The sequence below is a fragment of the Crocodylus siamensis genome, chromosome 2 (assembly GCF_052110815.1).
Source record: "Crocodylus siamensis isolate JL-2025a chromosome 2, ASM5211081v1, whole genome shotgun sequence".
Taxonomy (NCBI): domain Eukaryota; kingdom Metazoa; phylum Chordata; order Crocodylia; family Crocodylidae; genus Crocodylus; species Crocodylus siamensis.
Window position 1 is genome coordinate 138007385 of NC_143396.1, and position 17593 is coordinate 138024977.

At 45.8% G+C, this 17593-nt stretch overlaps 1 protein-coding gene across 1 annotated transcript in view; it reads left to right on the forward strand.

The window, feature by feature from the left end:
• ANXA3 (annexin A3) overlaps positions 1-17593 on the forward strand; it is a 45051-nt gene that overhangs the window by 12549 nt on the left and 14909 nt on the right. The window contains exons 3-6 of the mRNA XM_090036907.1: positions 6155-6242; positions 7459-7553; positions 8320-8433; positions 15285-15375. Coding sequence (XP_089893033.1) covers positions 6155-6242; positions 7459-7553; positions 8320-8433; positions 15285-15375 — 388 coding nt within the window. The remainder of the gene's footprint in view (positions 1-6154; positions 6243-7458; positions 7554-8319; positions 8434-15284; positions 15376-17593) is intronic.

Here is a 17593-nt window from a genome sequence, read left to right on the forward strand (position 1 = left end):
ATTGTTCTAGGAATCTTATGTTTTGCATTGGAATTCAGTGTATTAACTTATTAGGTATTATAGCAAAGAACATTGTGTTCAGCTTACCTTAAAAGTGCTATTAAAAAGCAATCCTATCAGTACGGTGGTGGAGTGCATACCTCAGATTTTCAAGAATCAGAAAATGGGAACATTTACAATATTTAGAACTACAAAGTTTTGCCACTGCAATTATTATTTCAAAGTATATCTTTCTTGTTTATATAAAAACTTAAGCATGCAATGTTGGGCTAAAGAAAGGCTGTGCACTTAGCCAGCATATGCACTTATCCAAATTTAATGTAAGCCAGGGCTGTCCAACTTGTAAGTGGCCAGATGCCCCACATGGTGTGGGCTGTACAAGCAGGGGCTGTAAAAATTCAAGTACACGGGGCCCACAGGCTGCACATACACCACTTGCTGCACCATATGTATGGGAAGCCACCCCCCAATACTGCTGCAACAAATGGGTGGCCCCTATCTCAACTCCTTTGCTGCAATACACTGCGGGTTCCTCCAGCAGTTTGGGCCATGCCTCCCTGCCCCTTAAATCTAGAGACCTGGCTACAGCAGCAGCAAAGCAATGGGCAAGCAGCAGCCACATAGGAGCCCAGGGGTCTCATATTAAACTCATGTGGACCACATGCAGCCCCCAGGGTGCTAGTTGGATAGCCCTGATGTAAGCAATGCTGATTAAGTACACAGCACTGTATTATTAGCAGCCTTAAAATTGACTAGCTTACAATATTTTCAAGGCTTCCAATAGTAGATTTGGGAACTGTTATTAGAAACCTTGAAAATGAGGGACGATAGTAGCCATAAAATTGACCATATAGTGGCCATAAAATTGGTTCTCATTATTTTCAAGGCTTCTGGTAGCACCCCTTTGGCAGCTGCTTCCTCTCCACTGTTTCATTTTCAGTTAAAGGGAATACATTTAATTGCAAAATAGACAGTGGAGCTGAAAGATGCTATGCATGTATGCATTTCCCTGATATGCAGATAATTGATGTTTGTTAGAGTGTAAGCAATAGGCAACAAATTGGTGTTTTCACTGTGCTATGTGATTAAGCAAATTATAAATTTATGCAGCATGCATAGAATTGCAACACACTGCATTAAGATAACGGAATGGGATTGTGCCTTTTGTTGGGAGGCTATAATCCTCCAGATGTAAATTAATAAGTAATGAATAACTTGCTTATATTTGAAATCAGTTGCTATACACCAAGAAATGCTATTAACTTTTGTTTAAAACAAGGTCCAGAGAGTGAGTCAATCATGAAGGCGGTACTTGTGCAAGTCTGTTACAATACAACTTAGTATTAAATTGTGCTCCAGGACATACCAAACATAGACAAGGAAGTTAATTGCTGTAGCTTTCAAACCCAAATAATTTTTTTCGTTTGTATCTGAATCCAAACTGATGTTAACAGTTTCTGTATTCAACTCTCTAATTATCCATAGCAACTCTTAATTATATCAGCAGTTGCTTAATTAAAGTATTCACCAAAAAGTGTTACATTTGAAAACCAAACTCTTACAAGTATTTAATTTCTAATGTGGACTGTTCCCTTCCTGCCCCACTTATTTTTGTGTGAACCTGCAACATTCCCCTCCATTCCCACTGCATTTGAATTTTCTATTGAGCATGTCCCGACGCAGTTTCAAAATACAGCTTGGATATTAATATCTGTTTACTGAATAATGAAGACAAAATAATAGGTCAATTTTAAATTATATCAAACACTCCAGGGACAGTGAAATTATAATTGTTAATATAATTCAATGGTGCCTGAACTGCATTATGAAATATAGGGAAAAAACAGGTCGCCGTCAATGTAGGGAGGAAAAGGCTGTTGGGAAGACAAATAATATGCCAGTGAATAACAATGTATATCCTATCTTTAGAGCATTCATGTGAAAAATGTAAAGAACAATGTTATATTTGGAGTTTGCTCGTGTTTTCCTTTTTACAAAGCACTGACTGCAAGATTTTCCTAGCAGTTTAAAAATAAAATATTTATCTACTGGGTTGTGTCACCTCCAATTACCTTGTGTTTCTAAAGGAACTTAAAATAAACAGCCTGGCATTTTTACTTAATTTCTTAGTAATTGATTGACGAGATCACTGCAGCCCTGCAGAAACTATGGTTTTTTCTGCAAAATGAGCTTGTAATATTGTGTTTGAATGGTAATGGATTGTGATTATGTGTGTGTGTGGTAGGGTGGTTGTTTTGGGTTTTGGGTTTTTGTGACAAGGTAACTGATTTACTTTTAATATTAAGATAATAAAGGACTGAATGGAAGTAGCTACAGTGTGAGCACTAAGTTGTGTACAGCTTTTTCTGTACCTTGAGTATGATTGTTAAATGTACTATATAACCAATATGTACGCATTGGCTAGGGACAGATATTCAAAAAGCCAGAGCCCGAATTGATTAAAACATTGCAAGTTAGTCTAGCCTATTTAGGTTGAATCAGTTTGTAACAGTACAGACATTTTTGGTCCCCACGTCAACCCCATGTATTCCTATGGGGAATCTCGGTCCCCAGGTCAACCCCATGTATTCCTATGTATTACTCAAGAGTAAATTGGATGCTTATCTTGCTGGAATCCTATGACCCCAGCTGACTTCCTGCCCTTTGGGCAGGGGGCTGGACTCGATGATCTCCCGAGGTCCCTTCCAGCCCTGATGTCTATGTGATGTCTATGAAATTCCCTCTGGACTGAGGAACTGTGGGCACATGCCTGCAGTTGCTCAGGTCAAGTGCTGAGGAGTGCGCCCTCGGCTGCAGGGAAGCTGTGCTGGGGGCGTGACCAGCCGGGGCTGAACTGGCCAGAGAGAGATTTAATTCCCCCCTCCCTGTCCCACTGACACGGACCTGAGACAGGTCTGCTGGGTGCTCCCCCATTGCTGCTGCAGTGGTGGACCACCATGGCCCCTAAGGCAGAGGGGGCAGGGAGGGGAGTTATCCACCCCATCAATCCTGGGGGACTACAGCCGAGTCTACCCACCTTGACTGCCGCCGTCACCGCTCACTCCCTGCTTGGGGTAAGCGGCAGAATAAGCCCCCTCCTGTCCCCTCTGCTGGACACCGGAGGGAGAGGGAATAACCTCTGTCTCTGTCCTTGCCTAAGGGGCCTGCTGGTCAGCATCTGGTCAAACCCCCGCCCAGCCACTGCAGCAACAAGGGGCAAGGCCCTAGATGGGGCAGCAGCTCCTGTCTCAGTGTCAGGGAGCACAAGCTCCTCCCCAATGCGGGGGCCTTGCTGTGCGGCAGGCAGAGCTGTGGCAGACACCACGCAGCAGCACCGGGGTTGGAGAGGGCCAGACCTTTACCACCCCCAGCTCCACTGCAGCTGCACTCTGCAGCAGCTTTCCCTGCTCTGCAGCGTGACCTGCCACCGGGAAGAGGCTTATGCTTAGGGAAACTGCCCCGTGCCCCCATCACAGTCGCTCCTATCTCACTGCTCCAGCAGCCAGGCGGGGGCAGGGCCAGGGCCAGATGCCACCGGCAGGGCCCCTTGGGTGGGGGGCAGAGAGCGGGGTTATTCACCGCTCTGCCTCCAGGGCACTGCAGCAAGGTCTGCCCACCCCAGCCACTGCCACCGCCACTCGCTCTGTGCCCAGGGCAAGCAACGGAATAAGCCCCCTCCACTGGACACTAGTGGGAAGGGGGCAGGAGGGGGATTATTCTGCTGCTTGCCCTAGGCACAGAGCAAGTGGTGGCAGCTGGGACAGGCAGACCCCACTGTGGTGCCCTGGGAGTAGAAGGGGAAATAACCCCACTCCCTGTCCCCCTCCCAAAGGGCCCTGCTGGCTGGCATCTAGGTCTGCCCTCACTCAGTTGCTGGAGCCATGAGGGGGCAGTAGCCCCTGTCACGGTTTCCCCAAGCATGAGCTGCTTCCTGGTGGTGAAAGCTGCTGCGAGGCGAGGAAAGCTGGTGTGGACCACAGCAGCAGTGCTTGTGGGGCTCTGGCCCCCTTTGGGCCCTGGTGCTGATGCATGTAGTCTGCCTCAGCTTTGCCCTCCCTAAAGTGGGGACCCCCCTACTGGGAAGGGGCCTGCACTCCCTGACACTATGACAGGGGCTGCGGCCCCCATCAAAGGCCCTGCCACCTCGCCGCTGCAGCAGCTGGGCAGGGATGTGGCTGGACATCAGCTGGCTGGAACCCTTAGGCTGGGGCAGGGATGGGGATTATTCCCCCTCTCTCCGGTTTCTGGCAGAGGGGCTTATTCCACTGCTTGTCCCAAGCAGGGAGGAAGCGGTGGTGGTGGTGGTCAGGGAGGCAGACCCAGCTGTGGTCCCCCAGGGACAGTAGAGGTAGAGGAGGGAATACCCCTTTCCTCCCTCTGCTTCAGGGGCCATGGCAGCCTGCCACTGCAGCAAGGGGGGGAGCAAGTGGGGAGCACTTGGTTCAGGTCCCTGCCAGTGGGACAGGGAGGGGGGAATTAAACCCCTCTCTGGGCAGACCCCTGCCCCTGCTTGGCTGGGGAGCAGAGGGCCCAGCCTGGAGAGCATTCTGGGATGCTGGGGGACTCTGGTTAAACTTAAACCAGGAAGGGGTCTAGGACAGACATTGCATAAACCAGTTTGGGCCAGATCAGTTAAGTCTGGTCCTACATTCAACCAGATTTACCTCAAACCGGTTTCAGCCATTTTGAAACTGGTTTATGTGCACTGAATATCTATTCTGTTACAGGTTTAAACCAGTTTCTGATCACTTAAACTGGTTTATGTGTGATGTCTGTCCCTAGCCATGGAGCCAAACTTTCAAAAGTAGCCCCTGACTTTGGATGCAAACATTTTTGACACACTTGGGGCCTAAATCTTGATAGTGGTGACCAACTACAGCTCCTACTGGCGCCATTTGGATTTGTGGTTGCCAATTACTATATCAGAAGATGAGGCCCAACACATTTTCAATTTTGCATTCTAAATACTAAGAGCAAACTGACATTCCCTAAATTAGGTTCCATTTTTGAAAATTTGTTATGAAGACAAACAATGTAACAAACTCCTCCTTCCTTTTTGACCAAACTGTTCTCCTCTTCTGTTAAAATATACATGAAATCCCCACCCACTCTGATATACTACCATAAATCCATAACCCTTTTACTTCATGTACACCTTCATTGATAACATCCTGCATAATTTCGGTGTGTGAGGACCCAAATTATTATTTTAATTTATAAACTGGTGTTTGTACATAAGCATAATAATACAGAAATGTTTTTTGTCAGAGTCTGGTGTCCACTTTTGAATTTGATTAATGGAGCAGTAAACTTTATTTTGCAACTGATACCATAGCAAATTGTCTTTCCCTAGCGTCATCCACACCCTGTTTTAGTGGCTTCCAAATTCATCATCGTTCTCCCACGTTACAGTAATAGAGAGGGAAGGAAAGCAACTCAATTAATGGTTGATAGCAAGCTAATTTGCACTGATATACAGTCTTTTTGCAGTTGCTTAAAATTTATATTCTACTTCTGTTCAGAAGACACATTTTAGACTGAACAATAGGCATATAATTTCATTTAATTGCTCACATTTCCAAGTATGTACAATCTTCTTTTTATCTCAGCATGTTTTAGTACCAAACTGGAGTTTTCAGTTGTGTACAAAAAGTGGTGAATGTGCTTTCCCACCTCTCATCTGGCTCAGAGGTCAGGACTTGAAAAGGCTTCTGAGCATGCAGGGGACAGATTGGCATCAACCTTTCTGGTGAATCTATTAAGACACAAGTTGGCTATAGAAATATGTTAGGAAAAAAACAATGTGCCTTCATAGTTTAGTAACAGTGCATTGTACAGATGAAGTTCTTTAACTTTTTGAAGCGTGGCAAGAGAAGCAGTTAACTGAATGCAGATATTACTCTCCTATTGTATACCTACAGAAAGCAAAGCAGAGTAACTTGTCTAAGGTTACAGAAAGAACAGGTAGCAGAACTGATTAGAATCTGGAAAATTGACACCTCAGCTCTGAGCTCAACTAGATAGTAAAAACTAGTTTAGAAATGTAATGCTGAAAAACTGAAGCAATGGAAACAAATTGTATAAAATTTAAGACTTTAAATAAGGTTGGGATTTTTGCTGCTACTAGGTCTCAAAATGTAGTTTTTGTTCCTAGGTTGGAAACAGAGGAACCATCCGAGATTATCCCAGCTTTAATGCACCCAGAGATGCAGAAGCAATTCGGAAAGCAATCAGAGGAATTGGTAAATATGCAGCTAAATTCCCTTCCTGTTTGGAAATATCAGACACTCTGTTTTTGTGTCTGGCTTCATAGCTTTGTTTTAAAGTGCTGGAATTTACTGTCATGCTTACATGCTGTTGATAACTAGGAGGACTGGGGCATGCTCACATCATGAGAAAGAGGAATGATTACAACCACAGTCACCCCTGGTTACCAAGATAATAGATGTACCTAGGTCTTGTCTCTATGGTTTGAAATGTGTGTCGACTGATGTCTCATCTGCGTCACCAAAAAATGTATGGTGGCACAAATTGTGAGCAAATAGATATTGCTACCCTTTGTCACACTACATCAAAGGAAAATCAGTGGTGTGACAGAAAGCAGTAACAGACTCTGCTGCTTTATGATTGATTCAGTTGTCTATTAACTGTCTGGCAGGAGACTAGGGGCAGCCTGAGCTGCCTCTACTCTCCAGTCACCCCACGCAAGTGCTGTAGGGGCTTGAGGGCCCCTCAAGCTCCAGAGCACCTGCTTGCTTTTTCAGCTTACAGAGAAGCATGCAAGGGAGTCTTTGGGTACCTCTCCATAAGCAGGAAAATTGGGTTTCCCTGCTCAGTGGGACCCACCCCCCATGATCACAGGAGCAAGTCTGGTTGAACAGGAAGGCCTGGAGATCACATCACCCCTTGTCCTGCACCATCAAGGGTGGGGCAACAGCTGATGTGTGTTTTGCCCAGTGAAGCAGATCAGCATCAGCATGGCAGCCCAAATGAGGCATCAGGTAATGTCTGCTTCCAGCCATAGAGACGAGACCTAGGTACATCTGGTTATCCTGTACCGGGTCACTGGAGTTATAATCATTCCCTTTTCTCAGGATGCAAGTGTGCCCCAGTCCTCCTAGTTACTAATTGCATGTAGGCAGGACATAAACCCATAGCAGCACAGCTGATTCACTTCATTCAGTGACATATACTTCTTGTCTATGTGAAAGTGACTTTTGCCATTTCAACATCTTGTTTGCTTTCTGCAAGCATTCATGATGGAGAGAATTTTAATAGCAACCAGAGCACACTGACAAACTGGTGACAACATTTCTGTTACTAACATGTTCCCTTACTGAAGGACAAAAAAATGAATTAATGTGATAACTTTCCCAATTCATTGTTTGAATGCATCTTTACTGCAGTGGTGGGTGTGCTGTCATGGTTTTAAACTTGAAGTAAAATGTTTTCTTTTAGGGACTGATGAGAAAACCCTGATCGACATTCTTACTGAGAGATCAAATATTCAGCGACAGCTGATTGCTAAGGAGTACTTGGCAGCATCAGGAAAGGTATATACTTGGAGGAGCAGTGTGGCCAGTTAAAAGATAACACTATACGATGTCCAGAAAAATGACCCTAATATACAATAACTCTATACTAACTTTCATTATGAGACAGTATTTGAGAATGAATGAAGTAACTCCATGAGAATGTAATAGCACATAAAAACAAACACTAAGGGAAAAGCCCGACTGACAGTCTTTTAAAATGTGAATTCTTTTCCAGAGGTCATTACTGAAGGATGTGTTGAGAAGCTAGCTGCAAAAATAAAGTGCTGCTCGTATTTCAGTATGGATTACATCCTTTAGATAAAGCCACTTTTGCTAATTATTTTGGGGAAGGCAACAAATGTATTGGAGTGTGGGGCCAGAAGTTCCCTTTTGCGATACCTTTGATTGCAGTGTTTCACTGCTCTGGTGTGTAGTTCTCTGCCTTCTCTGTTTTGTCTTCAGAAGCAGTAGGTCTGCATTCCTACAGTTTTTAAAAGTCACATAGACAGTACGTGGTTATTTTGAAGGCACTTCATCTATGGCTTTAATTTTCAATGTAGCTTAGTCAAAGATAGAATTCACTTTCTAAATTAAAAAAAAGAACATAAAATGCAGCACAGCTGGGGGCAAGATGCTTCCAACAGTAGAAACGATTGAAAAGAAACAGACCAGAAATATTGGAGTAGCAACATACAGACTTCTCCTGTAGGTTACCATTTCTATTGGGATTATGTGATCTGTGTAAGCAGTAGTCATCCAGAGTCTTTTCTTTTTATTTGTTTAGGACCTGAAAGATGACTTGAAAAGCGATCTCTCAGGCAATCTGGAGCGTGTCATGGTTGCTCTTGTTACGCCCCCAGCAGTGTTTGATGCTAAACAACTTAAAAAATCCATGAAAGTAAGTCCAGAAGAAAATTTTTCATTTTTTATTAGAGCTAGTAAGAGAAAGAAAAGAAATAGATTACAAGCGGTCTTTGGATTTATGACACAATTGGTTCCTGAAAACCATGTCTTAAGTTTCACAGTTTCATAGTTTCTAGGGTTGGAAGGGACCTGAGTAGATCATCTACTCCGACCCCCTGCCATGGCAGGAAATATTATAGGGGTCAAACAACCCCAGCAAGGTGTACATCTAGCCTCCTCTTAAAGACCCCCAGGGTAGGAGCCAGCACCACTTCTCTTTGGAAGTTGGTTCCAGATCCTAGCCGCCCTGACTGTGAAGTAGCGCCTCCTGATATCTAGCCTAAATCTACCCTCTGCCAGCTTGTGACCATTATTCCTGGTCACTCCTGGTAGTGCTCGGGGGAACAGTGACTCCCCCAGTGCCTGCTGATCCCCTCTGACTAGTTTGTAACAGGCCACAAGATCCCCCCTCAGCCTTCTCTTGTGGAGGCTGAACAGGTTCAGGTCCTGTAGCCGCTCCTCATAAGGCCTTCCATGCTGCTCCCGATCATGCAAGTGACCCTCCTCTGGACCCTCTCCATGTTGTCCACATCCCTCTTGAAGTGTGGCGCCCAAAACTGGACGCAGTACTCCAGCTGCAGCCTGACCAGTGCTGCATAGAGGGAGTATCGCCTCCCTGGACCTGCTTGAGATACATCTGTGGATGCATGACAAGGTATGGTTGGCCTTCCTGGCTGCATCCCCACACTGCCGGCCCATGTTCATCTTGGCATCAATGATGACTCCAAGATCCTTTTTTGCCTCTGCGCTGACAAGAAGGGAGTTCCCCAGCCTGTAGGTACGGTGCCGGTTGTTCCTCCACAGGTACATCACTTTGCACTTGTCAGTGTTAAATCCCATCCTATTCTCTCCGCCCACCCCTGTAACCTGTCTAGGTCTGATTGCAGCCTATTCCTCCCTTCTAGCATGCCCACATCCCCCCACATCTTAGTGTCATCAGCAAATTTGAACAGGGTGCTTTTTACCCCCTCATCCAAATCGCTGATGAAGATGTTGAACAGTGCGGGCCCGAGGACCGAGCCCTGCGCAACCCCACTGCCCACGTCCCTCCAGGTTGAGAAGGACCCATCTACTACCACCCTCTGGGTGCGGCCCTCCAGCCAGTTGGCGACCCATTTGACTGTGTGGGTGTCTACATCACAGCTCTTGTTTGACCCCAGTATTCTTTCCTGCCATGGCAGGGGGTCGGACTAGATGATCTGCTCAGGTCCCTTCCGACCCTAGAAACTATGAAACTATGAAGTTTGCCCTCCTGAAATCTAGGGCTGCTGCCTTGCTGCAGGCCTTTGCTACCTTGCACTGGATGGTGAATTCCAGCAGGCGATGATCACTGTCGCCCAGGTGGTCGAGCACCTGCAGCCCCCTCACCAGGTTGTCTCCCGTGGCCAGCACCAGGTCCAACAGGGCGTCTCCTCTGGTAGGGCTGCGCACCTCCTGGGTTAGATGGAGGTCCTGCACTCTGACTAAGAACCTACATGAGCGGCTGAAGCACTGTAACTCTAAGCCGATTATCCCATAGGAAACAATGTTATAAATGGGGGATTTGTTCCTGAACCAAGGCCTAATACCCTATTTTCACCAAAAATAACCCAGAATTGTGTACTCAGTCAATTATAGATGCGTAATATAGCTCCATTAGTGTATTTATATTGTAAATAGCAATCATATTGATTTGGAAAAACTTCTTTCATAGATTTTATGGACATTAGGGGCTGGAAGGGACCCCATGAGATCATCGGGTCCAGCCCCCCCGCCACACTCTTTGAGGTGACTTTGCTGGACCTCAAAGGGCTCTTGGCTGGACTTTTAGAAGGGTTCTTGGCTGGAGTCTTCTCAGGAGTCTTGGCTACAGGTGTTTCTGGAGTCTGCTTTCTTAAAGGCAATGTCCAAGGAAGTTTGGACAGATGTTCTCCAGGGAGATGGGTGATATAGAGAACTTGTTCACTGGCATGGCATGGTGTTGAATCAAGTGTTGTAAAGTCAAAACTGACATCAGAAAGTTGAAACAGGGTGTCAATTTATAAAGTTGTAAGTGCAAAATGTTGTAACACGAGACGTTGTAAGTTGAGGACTGCCTGTATTTGAATTTCCCTTGACATTTTAAAATTTCATTTATAATCTTTCTCTTAATGACAAATTATATTTAGTGTCTGTGGGGAGAGAACTATACTGTCACATTTTACACTGGTGGAGGCATGTCCATATGCACAATTAACGTGAAGCAGTAAACTCCAGAGATTGCCCCCGGGTACACTGTTTGCATGTATTTGCAGGACTGCAGCATGTTGAGCTAGCCTGGGGCTGTTCCTTCCTGCATAGCATGCTGCAAAGGGACTGGTTGGGGGATGAGGATGCTTGAGTGCTGGGCTAGGTGGCAGGCATCCTCCACACTGAAGCACCCCCGTACCCCAGCTGGCCACGGCAGTGTTTGTTCATGCATTGCTGCAATTTTTGACTCTGCCCCCTGTTCATTCCCCTACTCCCCACTCATTCCCCCTGCACCCAGTTCATTTCCCCAATCTCCTATTCATTCCCCCCACCCTCCGTTCATTCCCCCAGCTCCCCGCTTGCTGTCCCAGGCCCTCCACACTTACTGGCAGTAGCAGAGAATGAGCAGGAGGCTGGAGAAAGCAGGGAAAGTCTCCAGCTTGTCTCCAGGGGCTTGCTTCAGCCTCCTGGTCTCTAGCCCCCTGCTCCTTTCCAGCCTTGGGAGGCTGAAGACAGCAGCGGAATGAGCAGGAGGCTGGAGACAGCCCCAGAGACATTTCCCTGCTGTCTCCAGCCCTCCTGCTCCTTCCCCTGCTGGTCTCCAGCCTTGGGAGGGAGCAGGAGGTTGGAGACAGCCCCAGAGACTTTCCTCTGCTGTCCCCTGCTCCCCTGAGGCTAGAGACAAACAGGGAAAGGAAAAGGGGACTGAAGACAGCCCCAGAGACATTCCCCTGCTGTCTCTAGCTTCCTGCTACATCCTCTGCTTGTCTTCAGCCTCGGGAGGCTGGAGGCAGCAGTGGAATGAGCAGGGGACTGAAGACAGACCTAGAGACATTTCCTTGCTGTCCCCTGCTCTCCCAAGGTTGGAGACAGCAGGGGAATGTCTGCGGGGCTGTCTCCAGCCTCCTGCTCATTCTCTGGTGCTGCCGGTGAGTGTGTGGGGGCTGGGAGAACTAGCAAGGAAATAGGGGATCAAATGGGCAGGGGGAACTAACGGGGTGGGGGGAGCGAGCTAGGAGCTAGGGAATGAACTGGGGGCAGGGAGAACAAACGGGGGTGGGGGGAATGAATGGGGAGTTGGGGAAGGTCCCCTCCCCCACCTCCAGACCCCCAACCCCCTCCTTAGCTGGCAAAAGGTGGGTCTAGGTCCCTGGAGCTTGCACCGCTGCCTGCCCAGGGACCTAAGTTTCTCCCTGCGCTGCAAGTTTGCAGCACAGGGAACAGTTTTTCATTCCTGCATGTGCCTCTTGCTCCACCTCAAAGGGGCTTGAGACGGAGCAAGAGGCATGTGCATCCTCATCTGGACACACCCATAAAGGCACGTGTGTAGATTTCAAAGCCTCATGTAGACACAAACAGGGAAGCTTGAGTTGGGGGAGAGTAAAGAAAAAATGAAAAGAGGCTCCCCTTACTGAAATTAAATGCTTCACAACACTTTGACATTTTTCCTTTCATTGCTTTCCAAAAAACCAAAAAATTATAATCAAGGGGGAAAAAATACCGTATTTTTCGGACCATAAGACGCACTTTTTCCCCCCCTAAAGTGGGGGGAAAACGAGGGTGCGTCTTATGGTCTGAAGGTGTGTGTCCCGGAGAGACGGGGCGGAGCTTGCCCGCGGAGGCGGCGGAGCCCAAGCGGGACACCCGCCGCTTGTTTATGCCGTGTCCCGGGGAGATGGGGCGGAGCTTGCCCGCGGAGGCGGCGGAGCCCGAGCGGGACATCCGCCGCTTGTTTAGACCGGAAGCCAGCGCCCGTGCCGGTGGCTGGGAGCCGGCAATAAAAATGGCCGGCCAGAACAGACGGGGCAGGAGTCCGAAGGAAGGACTCGCTGCCGCGGAGACTGAGGCTCCAGGAGGGGTGCGTCTTATGGTCCGGTGCGTCTTATGGTCTGAAAAATACGGTAATTTGTTTGTCACATAGGAGTCTTGTTTAAAAAAATAATTGAAAGTCTTTCAGTTTTATTTACCCCTTATTGTATTACATACCATATAGGTGAGATCAAAAAGTCTGTTATTAAAATATCAAACACATGGCTTCTGGCATTTTTGTAGTGCCTCTGCTATAAGAAGATGAGGAAACAGTGGTACAGTACATTCCAGTAGTGAATGGCTAAACTTGATGTTCGCCAAAGGCATTCAGGAATGTCTGAAAGCTAAAAAGGAGTCGTATACCCAGTGGAAGAGAGGGGTTATCACCATGGAGGATTATACCTCAGTTGCTCGAGACTGTAGGGGGACTGTTAGGAAAGCTAAGGCAGAGACGAAACTAGGAATAGCGACCAGGATCAAAGATAACAAGAAGTCCTTTTTTAAATATATAGGGAGTAAAAAGAAGGCACTGGGTAATGTGGGGCCCCTGCAGGACACACTTGGCAATCTGGTGGTTGCACCACACGAAAAAGCTGACCCCTTTAACAAATTCTTTCCCTTCATTTTTCAGAGCAGGGACCAGGACATCTTCCCCACCGGGATTCTGGATGGACTCAGGAGAGGCACAGCCAGGTCTAGGGTCAGAGAGGACCTAGTTCGAGAACTTCTGGTGGGGCTGGACATGTTTAAATCAGCAGGTCCAGATGCTCTCCACCCCAGGGTGCTGAGGGAATTGGCAGGGGTCATTGCGGGGCCCCTAGCACAGCTTTACAAGCACTCGTGGTGCTCTGGCCAAGTGCCAGAGGACTGGAACAAGGCCAATGTAGTCCCCCTATTCAAAAAAGGGAGGAAGGAGGACCCAGGTAACTGTAGGTCCGTTAGTCTTACCTTGGTCCTAGGGAAGCTCTTTGAGAAGATTATCCAGGTGCACATCTGTGAGGGACCAGCAGGGGAGATTATGCTCAGGGACAACCAACATAGGTTCATTAGGGGCAGGTCCTGTCAAACCAACCTGGTTACCTTTTACAATCAGGTCACAAAATCCTTGGATGCCGATGTCATGGTGAGCGTAGTCTTTCTGGACTTTAGGAAGGACTTTGGCACTGTCCCTCACCCCATTCTCATTAAAAAACTAGGCAACTGTGGCATTGATGCCTACACAGTCAGATGGGTCACAAATTGGCTAGAAGGCCACACCCAGAGAGTGGCAGCAGACAGGTCATTTTTGACCTGGAGGGGTGTGGGCAGTGGAGCCTCCCAGGGCTCAGTCCTCGAGCCCGCACTGTTCAATATCTTTCTCAATGACTTGGACAAGGGGGTGAAAAGCATCTTGTTCAAATTTGCAGACGACACTAACATGTGGGGAGAGGTGGGCACACTAGAAGGGAGGCACAGGCTACATCTAGACCTAGACAGGTTACAGGGGTGGGCGGATGAGAATAGGATGTGTTTCAACACTGACAAGTGCAAGGTGATGCACCTGGGGAGGAAGAACCAGCACCATACCTACAGGCTGGTGAACTCCCTTCTTGTCAGTGCAGAGGCAGAAAAGGATCTTGGAGTCATTATCGATTCCAAGATGAACATGGGATGCCAATGTGAGGAAGCGGTTGGTAAGGCTAGCTACTCCTTGTCATGCATCCACAGATACATATCAAGGAGGTCCAAGGAGGTGATACTCTCCCTCTCTGCAGCACTGGTCAGGCCACAGCTGGAGTACTGCGTCCAGTTCTGGGCGCCGCACTTCAAGGGGGATGTGGCCAGCATCAGGAGGGTCCAGAGGAGGGCCACTTGCATTATCAGGGGGCAGCAGGGCAGGCCCTGTGAGGAGAGGCTACGGGAACTTGTTCAGCCTCCACAAGAGAAGGCTGAGAGAGGACCTGGTGGCTGTCTATAAACTTACGAGGGGGGACCAGTGGGGAATGGGAGAGGCCCTGTTCCCCCGAGAATTACCCAGAGTAACTAGGAACAACAGCCACGAGTTGACTGAGAGTAGGTTCAGGCTGGACATCAGGAAGCACTACTTCACAGTCAGGGCAGCTGGGATCTGGAACCAACTTCCAAGGGAAATGGTGCTCACTCCTACCTTGGGGGTCTTCAAAAGGAGGCTAGATAATCACCTAGTTCATACTTGCCCATGGCAGGGGGGTGGACTTGATGATCTACTCAGGTCCCTTCCGACCCTAATAACCCCCGCCCCCCTACCAGCCCCTTGCTTTGTTATAAATTCAGTGCCATTCTGCTCCCAGTTTCTTTTTCACATTGCAAACCAAAGATTAATTTTGACATGGATGGTTATCTGAACTAAAGAATTCCAAGATGAGAATGGCAAATGCACTGAAATTCAAGAATGACTTGCCTTTTCAGAGCTGGCTTAAGTCAGTAGTGACACAGTTCCTTCATGTGCAGACTTGGCTAGATTTAACAGGTTCTTTGTGGGATTAAATGACTTCTTATAGCAGTTGAATCTTTTTTAACAGACTTTATTTCTTGTGTAAATTGAATAATCTAAAATTTGACTATTAGAAGATGCATTATTTTAGACATTACCTGGCTATTTTTATTTAAATATGTAACTTTTAGTTTCAGTTTCCTGAAGCATGAATTTTAATCTCCAGATAACTTCTGTTATTCAACTTCTGTGAATTCAAAAAGGCAAAATCAGAATCAGTTTTATATGAGTTGTTTTTGTTTTTTTGTTTTTTTAAGGGCACTGGGACTAATGAAAATGCACTGATAGAAATCCTAGCCTCCAGAAACAGCAAGCAAATGAAGGAGGTCTCTCAAGCCTACTATAAAAGTAATTATATTTTTCAGATGGATATATATACAATATTGTCGTTGCTTCCCAACCTGCCCTTAATATTCTGCTTTGAAATGAAAGATGACAGTTTTGAATTTGAAAAGTTATGAGCCCTCTATATGAAAAGTATTTTGTAATAATGCAATCAAAGTCTTTAAGAGAAGATTCAGTGAATAATGGTTTTCCATGAGATGATATAGTTTATAGTACCACTCCAGCCCATCCTTAAATAGCTTTGTTAATTACCAGAAGGGCAGAGCTCCATATTTAGGGACAAATTTTCCCTTTGAATACAGGCAGTATAGGCACCTCCCATTGAAATCACAACTATGTGTAAGCATCTTGGGACAGAACTTTATTCTTGCAGATAAATTTCATATGCATGGTTTGGCTAGTAATGCATTTTACCCCTTATGGGTGTGGTGATACACCTTGCATATTAGATTTGCTTCCTTTTAGGGTTCTTCATATAATAGCCTCAAGCCACATAGTACAAACTATAACTAATAATAACGGCTTTAAAGTCTGCCAGCATTTTCCCACTATGACCTCTGATGACTCGGGTGTACAAATTCTGCACTTAATACTGGCTTATGATACAGGAGTGTGCTTGGATACTTCTTACCATCTTGTGCAGATATATTTACAAAGCTGTGCATATGTGTTGGCCTTTGCATACATGTTATAAACTTAAAGATGCTGTTTAACCTTCATATTTGGGGCATATTTGCACATGCATTTTGGGCCTTTTGTGAACACTCATTTTACAGGCCTAGGGAATTACATCCTAAATGATGAAGATCTGACAGTTGGTTTCCACACCACATTCCCTTATAGCTTCTAGCATTGGAATGAGAAGTGTTCATTGGGGTGCATTAAACATGTGCCTTGAATCTGCCACTATAATGCTGCACAGTGGATATTGGTTGCAGGGGATAATCTGATCCTTTGTGCAGGGAAAATTTTCTTTAAGTATAGATTACAAAGTACTTGCACAATACATGGTGATTTCATTGAAGACAGACTGCTTATTTACCAATTCAGTGTGCCTGCTATTCAGTAACCTGATGGTCTCTTAGGAATTAATCCATCAAAACGTACCCTAGAATTGACATTTTTAAGTAAATAGTCTGCCAAAACCTGTGCAATGCTAAGTATTCTAGCAATTTACTGCTATGCTGTTCAAAAAAACTACTGTTGATTTTCAAGAAACAAAGATGAATCTTTCTCACGGTATCACACTGTGATGAGTTACTAGCAACTCTCACTTCAGATATTCAGAGATAGGAATATGAAAGTGTAATTTTCATTGTAGGATGTACGCGTATAATTGCAGAAAAACATTTTATTTAAATTGATTTGTTTCTCATATAATACCTGGAAACAACTCTGCTCCTTTCCAAGGATATTAATTGTTTAGGAGTAAATCAGGTGATGAGATTGATTTTAACATCAACAGAGCAACCTTGTGTACGTGCATACCTGGAACAGATAAAGCTTATAAGTAATATAGCCCTGTGTTTGTAAGATTTATGGTTGCTTGCTTAGTGGAATAAAGTGCTATATTGAGAGCAGTTTTAGCTACCCAAACTAATGCCTTTTTATATAGGAAGCGTTACAAACTGAAAGGAGGTAAAATAAATCAAAAGCAAAAAAAATTGTTTTAATGAAAAAGTTACTGTGGTAGTGTTTGTCTTGTATCCCAGGAGAAGTCTATATACTGAGTGGGAAGGATGGTGTAGTGTACTGGAATGGCACTGGGGAGATGTGCATTCTGTTTCCATTTCAGACTTGCTGTATGAACTTGAGACTCATTTAATCTAGCTTGTGCTTGGCTGCCTGCAAATAAAAGGGAGATAATATTTTACCCACCTTGCCTAGAAGTTGTAAGAATAAAACCCATGAACGGAAGGGTTACATACTTTAGTGATGAGGGACATAGAACTACCTCAACAAAAATGGAATTAAACGACACAATTTGATGTTAAGAAGATTATTAGCCATGTGAAAATGTCATAACTTTCCTTTCTTCTCAAACAGTAATCCCATTTTAACAAATCTGCTGCTTTAAATGGGACCTACAGGGTGCGTCTACAAATTTATTAATGCGCTATTGTCTTACTGAATGGTAAAATACTGCACAGTAAGCCTTCCCAGGAGCACAACTACATGTGTACCCTGTTAGGAGCAAATATGCTCCCAACAGGAACAGCCT